This window comes from Gasterosteus aculeatus, chromosome 14 (assembly GCF_964276395.1).
Source record: "Gasterosteus aculeatus chromosome 14, fGasAcu3.hap1.1, whole genome shotgun sequence".
NCBI lineage: Eukaryota > Metazoa > Chordata > Actinopteri > Perciformes > Gasterosteidae > Gasterosteus > Gasterosteus aculeatus.
Window position 1 is genome coordinate 9,344,177 of NC_135702.1, and position 11,658 is coordinate 9,355,834.

Here is an 11,658-nt window from a genome sequence, read left to right on the forward strand (position 1 = left end):
ATGGTGGAAGCAGTGTTGTAGTCAAGAACGCGAGGGAGGGATGTTGAGGTTGAGACAAGGCCGAAACATTGAGGCCTTTGAGGTCGAGTGATGAACCAGAGCATGCTGAGTCCCCCACTGCAGCAAATACTACAAAATGTGGACCATGCAAACTATAAGCACTCCTTTGACCACCACAGAAAACAAATTACTCTCTTTTTTTTTTTTTTAATATGACAAACCCTCTACCCCGTATTAGTGTGCAGTTCTTCATACCGAAGTGGGGTTTCAGCTGGCACAACATTTACATTCAGCCCGTCTGAGTCAGCAAGTCAAACTGCAGTGAGCTCTGCGTTTCCTGTTCAGATGAACTTTCCTACCACACGACACATCTCACCTCGCAGTGTGACACATTTCTGTTGAGTTACTGTCCGCACCCTAACAACTACACCCAGTGTGTGTGTGTGTTACGGGGTTGGTTCAGAGAGAAATCATGCATGTACCTCCGTGTGGGTTTTGTGTATGGGGTCGTATGTCTGTGGTGGGGAGGGGCGGGGATTGCTCAGGTTCCATTGAGCCGCATGCTAAGGGCCGTTAAAAGCCCTTTGTGGAGGAGACAGTGGAAGGGCGGCAGCCATTGGCCCTCGGATGAAAACCGTGGGTGGGATGGAGGGTCTGTAAAGGTGGGTATCAACGGCAGGGCCGAGGAAAATTAAAAAGCCATCATTGTTGTTTGAGGTATGAGCAATATTTCAATTCCAGTCAAATTAGTTTTATAAATCAGTAACTTAATGAGACCGGCTTCTATGTCCATATTAATTTTGTTAAAATACATCATTATCATGATAAGCTTTAAAATGCCTTTTCGTTCTCTGGATTGCAAAATGTATTTAGACCCTTTTTTAGTTTGTAAGACTTTCAAAGAAGACAACAGTATTATTAACAGCTTCTCAGAAGTGCTTATCTAGTAACACCATCAGTCTCCAAATAAAACAATCATCTCTTAAGATGACATGTGAGGATGTGTTGATATAAGACAAACATACATCCTAAAATGAAAGACTACATGCCAATAAAAGTAAAACAAAAAGCTGCAACGCAGCAAAACAATCTAATATAAAACCTGTCAGTCAATCATACACAGCGGCACTTCTGAGTTGGATATCACACACACCTTCTTTTTCCTTTAATGTGGCCTACAGTGAAGGTGGCAAGGAGACCAATTGAAGATAAATAAACTAAAGAGTAGTAGACGATCTGATTCTTTGGGGTTGGCTTGGTTACGTTGGTCTCCAACGGTGTGACTAGCTGAGGTGAGCAACACATTCACACTGCCGCTGCATCGGCAGCCTTTCTTTTATCTGAAACCGGCTCTCCTTTCTCTGTTTGACCGGACTTGCCCTGCGAGCAGATCTCCTGTAGGTGTCTTGAAGAGGCCACTTAAAAAAGAACTAAAGACAAGATCTGAGACATTGGGGGCAGGGGGGGTCAACTAAATACCCAGAGACTCCCCTCACACATCTCCTCCTCACTGTACCGAGCTATTCAACACTAGCTCCCCTCCCCTCCCTCCTTTGGACACCCTGAGAGCTCTGTGCTCTGCTGTGCCTTTCTCTCTGAAGCCCTGCTAAAGTCTGCTATCTCTCTCTCTTGCTGTCTGTCTTTTGCATGACAATTATTCACCCAAGTCCATGGCCCAGAACAATGCTTGTGTAGTTAGGGTTTGATGTCTTTTAAGCTATTCCCCCTCAGGATGCCTGGTCCCGGGCCTACGTAACTTTTTTTTTTGTATCTGGGGGGGCAGGGAGGGTGATGTAACCGCATTATGGCGTGAGTTAATTTATGAAACTCAGAAGAAGATATATTATTTATTCAATATCCAATAAATTCTGGTTGCAAACCGTGGCGACGCATGGGAGGTGTAACAAAATTTCTGTTGTATTTTTGTGGTGTTACTCCATTCCACCATTTGTTGTGAAATAATCCATCTTTAATAAAAAAAAAACAGTACAAATACAGTAATTGTACTTCACATGTCTCACCAGTGAGGTTTCAATTTCGGGGGGCCAATTTCAATAAATACAAAAAACATCCTGGATGAACTCATTTGTCTGAAGGTGGAATGACACCGCTTGATCACTGCATCCGCACACAGAACCCTGGACCTCGGACCAGTTTTGGACCTTTGGGGGGCATCGGACGGGGAGCCAGTGGATAGTGTGTGGCCCCAATGACGCTCGGACCCGCAGACCGGGGTGAAACCCCAGCCTGGTGTTTGTTTCACAGCACGGGGGTGGGTGGGGGTGGGTGGGGGGGAGACGGGAGGAGGAGGTGGGTGTGGGGCGGAATCTTGTTGAATCAAAGGGTTGAGACTTATTGTTCCAATTTGAAAAGGAGCTAATGGTCGACCATCGCAACTCGGGATCTGAAATCCACGGGGTGCCCCGGGGCCAGGTCGTACAATGGCACCCCCACCCCTCCCTCCCCGCAGCGTGTCTTCCTGCCGCAATCTGCAGCCAACGACTCGCGCTGGGGGAGCGCATCTGTACCCGTGATGCGGCCATCCAGGCTTTTGAACGACCATCGATCAAGGCTGAATGGGAGAAGTTCACCTGAATGAGACTGGAGGTTTTACGATGTAGTTCTCTGGTTTCTTTCATTCGGAGCTCGGCGAGGAATGCCGTTTTAAAAGTGGCCCCTGATTTCTCCGTGAACAATTTATTTAGATGCATACTGCAGACAAATTATTATTCAGGACAAAGCAGTACAGCGACATACCAGTCTAACCTATTTTAAAATAAATGGCACAAAGGCGTAATGTGGCCCATCATGCAATCCTCCTCGCTTATCTCATGCTTTCCAAACACTTAGATTCCCCGTAGCTCTAATTGTTTTTCCATCGTTAGAAGTTGCCCCAAACATTCATTAGTTTGTCTCATATCTTTACCAGGTACACTTGGCCCCATCAACTGTATACACTTGTATTTATCCCATATTGAAATGAGTTATCTAACTTAGTTGAAAGGATACTGATTAAAATAAACCCTGGCCTAAATGCCCAGGATTGTAATATCAAAGCCGTGTCCTTAATGGAGAATACCTTAAACAAACCCAGCAATATAATTCATGCATGAGCTGAGGACGTTATAGTGTTACAATATGTATTTACAGGAGCAGTGGCTCGTGCCTATTTAGCAATGTAAATATGCATTTTTTTAAAAAGTTGACTTAACACGATTGAATCGTTGATATGGTTTGTATCATGCTAAGATATGTTTAAAAACCGCTTTAAAAGCGGAACGGGCGGTTGTTCTGCAGCCAAATTGAGTCAAACGTCCGTGAAACCACGCCCACTACTCCAGGACGAATCAAGGTCATTCACAAATTCACCATCAGCTGTGCGCGATTGTCTCGCTCGGCCAATGGGCGAAGAGTTACGGCGATTTCCAACACCGGCAGCTGCGATTAGCCGAACGTGTGGGGTCGAGGCCGCAGAGGAGCGCTGGAGCCTGAAAGGTGGGGTGACTGGTGACGGCGTAGAAGGCAGAACTTCATGGTGTAGGTCGTAGGCGTGTTAGGTGGTTATGTTGCACCAAAACGGCAACAGCGCAGGTCTACATTTTTGCATAATCGCCCCACCGCCCCCCAAAACGGACTTTTCTCGGTGAGGTGTTGTGGACGAGATTTTGTCGGAGAGCTCCTTCTTTTATCCTCCGTCTTTTGGTGCGTGTGCGCGTGGGGAAAAACAAAAACGAACGAATGGACAGAGTTTAGTCGGCGCAAACTTTTTTTCCTTTTCCCCCAAAGATCCAATTTGGGACGCTCGCTTTATGACCGGTTCTCACGCATTTTGGGAGATGTCTGAAAGATCGCAGAGTCCGGAGTGCCAAGTCAGGCCGTATGACTTCAGCCGCACCAACCCTTGCAACCAGGTTCTGGGTCACGAGTGTTCGGGCAGCCCCGCGTCATTCCAGCTGCCCCACGGCGTCCTGCCGGACCCGGGCCTTTTCTACAACAAAGCCGCTTATGGTGGCATCACACCGGGGTCCGGGCAGACCCTTTTCGCGTTCCCGCCGGTCACCAGTGACTACCGGGGATCCGATCTTCAAACGGGAGAGTTTGGGCAACCCAAGCATTGGTATCCATTCGCTGCGCCCGAGTACACCGGCCAGGTACCCGGCGCAACGGGAGCCAGCCAGCCTACAAACCTGAGCCCCCCGCAGGCCGAGACGCGGGAGCAAATCAAACTGCACGAAATTAAGACCGAAAAGGACACCAGCAATGACTACTCAACGGAGATAAAGGTTCAACAGTATCCAACTGCGCCAGCGTCCGCCGCCATGGCCCATGGGGTCTTCTACTCTCCGGCCTGGAACTCGTCCTTCTGGCCCGGGATCAGCCACATGACACCACCCAGTAGCAGTAATCAAAACCCCTCAACATCCTCTGCATCGTCGCCGTCGATGTCCCCATCTCCCCCTAGCAACGGGCTTCCAGGGAACGCGTTTTTCAGCGTGAACACCACCCAGGCTGCCGCCGGGCCGCAGGCGCAGAACCCGGCCTCTTCCACGCGGAGCAGCGGTTCCTCCAGCGGCGGGTGCAGCGACTCGGAGGAGGTAAGAACAGCCGTTTGATCGGTCCTCTGATTACCAAACTACTAACGTCCCCACAGTGCCGACTTATACCATATTGCTGTTTGTCTTTTAATTTTTCCCGTTCAGGAGAATCTTTCCACAGAAGAGCTGGAGCAGTTTGCCAAAGAGCTGAAACACAAACGCATTACCTTGGGTTTCACCCAAGCTGATGTTGGCCTTGCCCTGGGAAACCTCTATGGTAGGTTTGTTTACCATAGGGAGATATACAGAGATGTCTGTATCATGCTATTTTTCCCCTCTAGTTTTAAAGTAAGAATTGTTCAAATTGCTGCAAGAATTAAATAACCAGTATCGGACACCCCGACGTTGAGAATTTGTCATGGCATGTCTTCAAGGGTCATCTCGGAGCTACTCAAATAATAATGCTGCATGGGAGTCCATTTTTAAACCTGCTGAATTTCTTGTTAAAGGTGTAGTTCCTAGATCCAACAGCATTAACGAAAGGAGCAACTAATCTGCATGTGTGGGAAACCGAAGTCAATGACTCTTGATTAATTATCATGTGGTGTATGTTCACGTAGGTAAGATGTTCAGCCAGACGACCATTTGCCGCTTCGAGGCCCTGCAGCTGAGCTTTAAGAACATGTGCAAGCTGAAGCCCCTTCTTCAGAGATGGCTCAACGAGGCCGAGACCTCGGACAATCCCCAGGATGTAAGTCTGCTTCTCTAACATCTGCTGACTCGTTTGCAAGACAACAGAAGATCGCCAAGGCCCATTGGATCATGGGTCTTTTCAGGCCTGGCCAGCAGAAAGTTGACCAGGATTAAGACCCTTTCACTCTTCTGAAGTGTAATACGCCACCCAGTGGCCAATCAGTTTTGTGAGCGCACAACTTTCTATAACCTTTTTTTAATGTGTGACATGAGCCAAGTGCTTTCTAATCCTCAGATGTACAAGATTGAGAGGGTATTTGTTGATACCAGAAAGCGGAAGAGAAGGACCAGTCTGGAGGGAGCCGTGCGCTCTGCCCTGGAGTCTTACTTCATCAAGTGCCCCAAGCCCAACACCCAAGAGATCACGCACATCTCAGATGACCTGGGTCTAGAGAGAGATGTAAGTACAAACCCTAAACTACATCCCATTTCCCTCTTTTCATCTTCTTAAAAAGAACACGTCCAATTGGTCACGTTTTTAAAAGACAAATGTCATTCCTTCCAGGTTGTACGCGTGTGGTTTTGTAACCGACGACAGAAAGGAAAGCGCCTGGCCTTGCCACTAGACGAGGAGTGCGACGGGCAGTACTACGAGCAGAGTTCTTCCCCACTGAACATGGTCAACTCCCCGATTCCCAATCAGGGCTACCCGGCGTCCAGCTACCACGGTGCCCCTCCTCCTACACTGTACATGCCGCAGCTCCATCGGCCCGACCTGCTGAAACAAGCCCTGCACCCCGGACTAGTTGGTCACCTGACTGGATAAACGGGTGCGCAGGTAGACCGGAGCCACAGATAGCCTTCCCATGCCTCTCTGTCCGACCTCCATTTGAGCCGAAGAAGCGTCTCTAAACCCAGTTGCAGATTACATCGGTTGATGGTGAGATAGAAACATTCCAAGTGGGGAGGCTCGTCTACCGACTGCAGCGGGGAGATGGGAGTGGTTCCTTGATCCCGCCGTGTGGCAACATCCTCTTCAAATGGCTGGATTTCCCTTCAAACCGAGAGTTAAAACCGAACATGCCCTTTTTGCTTTTAATTGGCTAATACGTAGTAAGTTATTCTAAATAGGCTTTAATCATTACAAGGTTAGAACAATGTCAAAGGGAGATTTGGTGCCGATGTTAACTTGTTTAAATAAGTGGTCCAGTTGTTGGGTTAAAGAGCCATGGTAATCCCTCCACTTTTGCCAAAACCTGCCCAGGATTTTCTGTGGTGCCGATAATGAAATCATTACAAGTTTGGAATTTTAAATCAAAATCTTGACAGTTTGTCAATGTTTGTGCAATACTTTCATCTATTTCATATGAATAGACCAGCTGCAGTATTTGTCTGATCTGCCTCATTGTGGTTTTGCACAACGTTTCTTTTGTATTGTTGAATCTTTTTTCTTTCTTTTTTTTTATAAACTAATATGCCTTGTATGCTGAACACAGATTTTTGTGCTACGGTTGTTGATTATTATTGTCTTTTAGCAAACATTTTTTTATGTGTGTGTGGGGGACGGGTGAGTGATGTGACGCCAAATAATGACTTGTTACTCACGTGTCTGAGCTGCTATCTGCCATTTGCACACAATCAATATTTTCCCAATGTCTCAGGTGAATTATCGCAAATTATTGACTAATGTGACCTGGATCAATTTTTTCAAATTGTATTTCAATATGTTTTAAAGGGTTTTTATGTTTACAAAATGTTGAATAACACTCAATACTTGTGACAAGTTTTGCTTAATGGAGTATTTCTCTTCAGATATTTTTAGTCAAGACATTAAATGTCATTTATTCACTCCTATGAACTGATTTTATTTGCAAAAATTAACAGTAACCTAAAGTGCTTCATTTTTTCCATTTGTGAATATCCTAAATACTCAACATTTTTTTTTTTTCAAACCGATTAAGTGGATTTATTATAGTTGATAGCTACAATGTCTTCAAAACACTAACCATAAATCTATGCAACTAGTCAAAAACCATGATCGTCTGTCTTGATATGTATAAAGGTCATATGCTTTTTTTTCTTTTCATGTTAGTAAAGTTTTTCATATCCAACTCTTTTTATTTTTTTTATTGTGCCCTTGCAGTTTAATTAACCTCAAGTCCAACTTAACCAGATACGGAAGAGTCAGAAATAATTACCCACAGCAATTGAGAATCACTTTAGTATGTGGCGTTTCCGGTAATTTTTCACTTTCTTGGCTAAAGATATGGGACAATGGGACATTGTCAAATAATTTATTACAGTGTAAATGTGAAATGACAAACATCAAAACGTTTTTGATATCCTGTAACATGGTGCCTTCCTGGAGCAGTATGGGTCTGTTCATATCGATGACCATAAAGTGTCTGCTCTGTTGGGTTGAATTGAAAGTCTGGGAAAACAGTACTTTAACTTCCCAAACTTTTCTTAGCGAGGTCTGTGGCTTGTTAAATAGTTCTGGGTATATCAGTAGGCCCTACTATGGTGCGATTTTTTTAATCAATGCTCTTTGATGAACGGATAAAGCATGTGTGCATACATTACGTGTTTCCAGTGTCTTTTGAGGTTTTCTAATTCTCAAGGACGCTTTTTGGTCTAGGAGGTCGTCACATTTGTGCACGCTTGATTGTTATTAGCATTGACCCAGGCCTCTAGGTTAGAGTAAACCTTCTGCTGAGGTAAACTGTTGTCCTGTGAGCAGATCTTGCACAGTCTCTCCCTCCAGTCTGTGTAAAGCTTCACTTTCCAGTGTTGTTTCCAGGTAAAAAATTCATTGTAGCGCTTCTTGTCCTCTGCAAGCCCTTGTAGATACTTCCCCAAGTCTTTTACTGATGCAAAGTCATCAACATGGATGAAAGAATTAGGTGGAGCCACAGCTTTGTAGCTGTCTACTGGCGGTCCCAGGACGACAGGCACAGCCCCGCCTTGGAGCCCGTTCCTCCACAGCTTCTCTGTGACATAATCTTTGGCGACAGAGTTTTCCATCGCCAAATAAAAGTAGCAGCGAGATATTGCAGGTAAGAGGGCGTTAGAGGGGAGGGGTCTCTTTGCCCAGCGGCCGTAAACCTTTACGGGAACTGTGGCCTTGAGCTCTTTGTACACTTTGCTTCTCCTGTGATGGCTCTTATAGTTGCTGACCACCCAACAGACCAGGAAGCTCTTATTCAGAGGGACTTCTTCAACCAGATGTCCTCCCGCGTCCTTCGGCAGCAGCTCGCCATAGGGTATTGTGACATCAGCGTCTCTCCTGTAGGTGATGGTCATGTTAAAGACGTTGTCATACCGGCACAAGTTTCCGTTGTGGACAGGGGCTTCCAGGGACATCCAGGCCCACCTCTGGCCCTGTGGCCGTGTGAGGTTAAGGGGCAGCTTCTGGTGTCCCATTACCAGCTCTTTGGTGTGGAACACAACCACATCGGCTGAGGGGAAGAAGGAGCGCTGGTCCACCAGTCTACAGCCAAAGATGCCGTAGAGGTCCCAGCACACGTCACCCCTCAGGCTGAATGGCCTTCTGAAGGGCCAGTACCACAGCAGGATGGTGATGTTTCGCCGGTCATGGAAGGTGGTTGGAGTTATGGCTTTCGGTGCCCGGAATCCCATCGGCCATCCATTGAAAAGACACAGCGATAAAACACAGAGGAAGGAGAGGAGGAGGCGCATCTTCATTGAGCGGAGTACGATCCTTCTGCACACTCCTCTTACACACTCCTGTCACAAAAGGAATCAGGAAATATGATCATAAATGAGCAATGGGGTTTATGCTTAACATTTTTGTTAAACCAGATGTTTCTTCAGGTTTAAGTTTGTTCATTACACATCACATACCATCACATATCAATTATTTGTTGCCATGTTTTTGAAATTTCGATTCACCCAAAATGACTCCAGTATCAATTGCGTCTTAAAACAAATTAGTCCATTTTTATTCCAAAAACAAAAAACCTCAATGCAACGCTCACTTTTTAAAAATGCCCAGGTCGTGTTGGGGTTAAAGTACCGACAACCTATACATGCATTTATTCACCCATTTCTACAGTAATAACGAATATAAATTGCACCCAAAAATTTTTTATTTAGCATATATAGAAACCAAAGGCGGCACGGTGGCGTGGTGGTTAGCACCGTTGCCTCACAGCAAGAAGGTCCTGGGTTCGATTCCGCCCAGTGGCCTTTCTGTGTGGAGTCTGCAAGTTCTCCCCGTGTCTGCGTGGGTTCTCTCCGGGTTCTCCGGCTTCCTCCCACAGTCTAAAGACATGCTCTGGGGATCAGGTCAATTGGTGACTCTAAATTGCCCGTAGATGTGTGAATGTGAGTGTGAATGGTTGTGTGTCTCTGTGTTGCCCTGCGATTGGCTGGCGACCAATCCAGGATGTACCCCGTCTATCGCCCGAAGTTGGCTTGGATGGACTCCAGCCCCCCCGCGACCCTGAGTGCAGGATAAGCGGTTTGACAATGGATGGATGGATGGATATAGAAACCAATGACCAATTCTCAACTTAACACATCTTTACAAAATTGAAGATTATTTTTTGTCCAAGCCCCAATCAAACATAATCTACTGTGTTTGTGCTAACAAACACAGCATATTCAAGAAAGACTTTGAATTGAGTATTTTTCGATGAGTAAAAATTATTTTAAACATATTCATTAATTTATCTGAATCTTAAAAATGACCAGTAAATGTGTGAACCTGCTGTATGATGTGAATGCGGCTCTCCTGTGCATACTGAATATGATCTTTAAGTTCATTACTGAAATAGATGGACGTAGTAGAGTCAATGAATACATGAAAAGTAACTCCAGTGTCAGGAAAACATTGCATTTAATTAAGTACTACATTAGGTTTTCAATCAAAATCTACTAACGGTTACTTCAGCGCACAGCCAGTAACTGAACACTTGCACACTTGCATGACCTGGCTGTGACATGTACCCAGGAAAAATAAGCTACCATCTAAACGGGAGATTGGCAGGGTGTGGCAGTCAATAAAGAGAGAAAAAACTTTTTTGCACAAGCCACACGTTTCCTTCCAGTCTCTCCGACTGGAATTGACTGACATAAATAATGATTGTAATGAGCACTCACCGTTAGATGTTTCAAATAAGAGATCATGGTAGTATTCCTCTGAATAAGCATGACTGAAGACCAACATGTGTGTCAGTTCTCTTTTTCTATAAGGAAGGGAAAGTGCATTGGGAAAAAGTTAAAGTTCTCCAGCCAAAATCCATTCAATCAGCTAGCACTCCTGTGCAAACACTTCATGCTGTTACATCGGAAACATTTTCTGTAATGTCTATGGAAATAATGTAATCAGAAACATTGTTTGGCAATAATGCTAAAAAACGTATGGAATAAAAATTCCATCGCTCTTTTTGTAGTTGCTACAGATACTGCAAAAAGCTGCACAACCCATTTTCCCTGTGAAATCTTCAGAAACATTTTGCGCTCAAGACAGAAAAAAAGAAGAAAACAAATTTGGGAACGTAAAAGTAGACATTTGCATTCAATACAAAAAAACAACATACACCCTGTTAAAGTTCCCATGAACAGCATAATAATACCTGCAAGCGGAGAGGAGAGATTAAGACTGGCAGCCTCCAGATATGATGGGTTACTTTTACATCATCCCTTTTTAAGTGAGCCTCCAAAACTATATGCAAACAGGATGTGGTGAACAATTTATCGTAGTGGTGGCACTGTTTGCCTCACTGGCAGTTGCTCAGCTGCTATGGGCACACTAATTTACCCCGAACGTATCCACCCATAGCCGACTAGTATGCTGTCAGCTTTGACAATTTGCACTTCTTGCCATTGAGAGAACACACAAGAATAAATGAAAACAACAAGTTTTAGAATGTCAGACTAAATTGATTGGGGTGAAAGTGAAGCCCAAGATTCCTCCACTCACCTGATCAGAACAGATGAGCAGACACTCCGCTCTGCTCAGTCAGCATTGATGGCCGTTTTGGTTGCCGCTGGTGGAAACATAATGGGGATGCTGACAGACTAAAAACGCCGTCTTGTTGGCAACTCTGCCAACAGATCACATCAGAAAGTCGGAGAAATGTGCCCAAGTGTGCGCCTGTAAAAGAGGAAGCATGAAAAGAAACGGAGGGTTACACAAGGGTGAGCATGCACACTAGTGAGTCATCCATGCAGCTAAGTTGTGGAGAATAAAACGCATGTGGTATGTGGCATTTATTGACCACACGTACCAGTATGCACGTGGATGTGTGAAATTGTGCAACAGAGAAACAGATTAAGACAATGTTGGCATTGATGACAGACTTTGGTCTGATGTCAGTGTTCACAAATCAGCCAGTGACTGAAGCTCGAAGAGTTTGACCCTCACCCTCTCCTCACCCACTAACGCCCCAGACAGAGCGGCCTT

At 45.3% G+C, this 11,658-nt stretch overlaps 2 protein-coding genes across 3 annotated transcripts; one reads left to right on the forward strand and one right to left on the reverse strand.

Annotated features, from left to right (window-relative positions):
* The first annotated feature begins 3,238 nt into the window (after window positions 1–3,238).
* pou5f3 (POU domain, class 5, transcription factor 3) lies at window positions 3,239–7,339 on the forward strand. Its single transcript, XM_040198313.2, has 5 exons — window positions 3,239–4,595; window positions 4,701–4,812; window positions 5,156–5,286; window positions 5,524–5,688; window positions 5,794–7,339. Exons 1-5 carry the CDS (start codon window positions 3,810–3,812, stop codon window positions 6,052–6,054), a joined length of 1,455 nt encoding a protein of 484 aa, XP_040054247.2. The 5' UTR covers window positions 3,239–3,809; the 3' UTR covers window positions 6,055–7,339.
* fut7 (fucosyltransferase 7 (alpha (1,3) fucosyltransferase)) lies at window positions 7,165–11,433 on the reverse strand. 2 transcript variants are annotated; one of them, XM_040198314.2, is made up of 3 exons: window positions 11,176–11,433; window positions 10,353–10,438; window positions 7,165–8,975 (listed from the first exon to the last, which is right to left on the reverse strand). In XM_040198314.2, exons 2-3 carry the CDS (start codon window positions 10,401–10,403, stop codon window positions 7,863–7,865), a joined length of 1,164 nt encoding a protein of 387 aa, XP_040054248.2. In that variant the 5' UTR covers window positions 10,404–10,438; window positions 11,176–11,433; the 3' UTR covers window positions 7,165–7,862. The 2 variants fall into 2 exon arrangements, with proteins under 2 accessions (XP_040054248.2, XP_040054249.2); XM_040198315.2 differs by lacking the exon at window positions 11,176–11,433 and adding an exon at window positions 10,829–11,163.
* Window positions 11,434–11,658: the final 225 nt, after the last annotated feature.

What these genes read in the sequence shown, in the direction of transcription:
- pou5f3 (XM_040198313.2), top strand. Translation starts at nt 3,810, where the DNA reads ATGACCGGTTCTCACGCATTTTGGGAGATGTCTGAAAGATCGCAGAGT. An exon ending in CCTCGGACAATCCCCAGGAT is followed by an intron (nt 5,287 to 5,523) that starts GTAAGTCTGCTT and finishes TCTAATCCTCAG; the next exon opens with ATGTACAAGATTGAGAGGGT. An exon ending in ACCTGGGTCTAGAGAGAGAT is followed by an intron (nt 5,689 to 5,793) that starts GTAAGTACAAAC and finishes CATTCCTTCCAG; the next exon opens with GTTGTACGCGTGTGGTTTTG.
- fut7 (XM_040198314.2), bottom strand. Translation starts at nt 10,403, where the DNA reads ATGCTTATTCAGAGGAATACTACCATGATCTCTTATTTGAAACATCTA. An exon ending in CTTATTTGAAACATCTAACG is followed by an intron (nt 8,976 to 10,352) that starts GTGAGTGCTCAT and finishes CTTTTGTGACAG; the next exon opens with GAGTGTGTAAGAGGAGTGTG.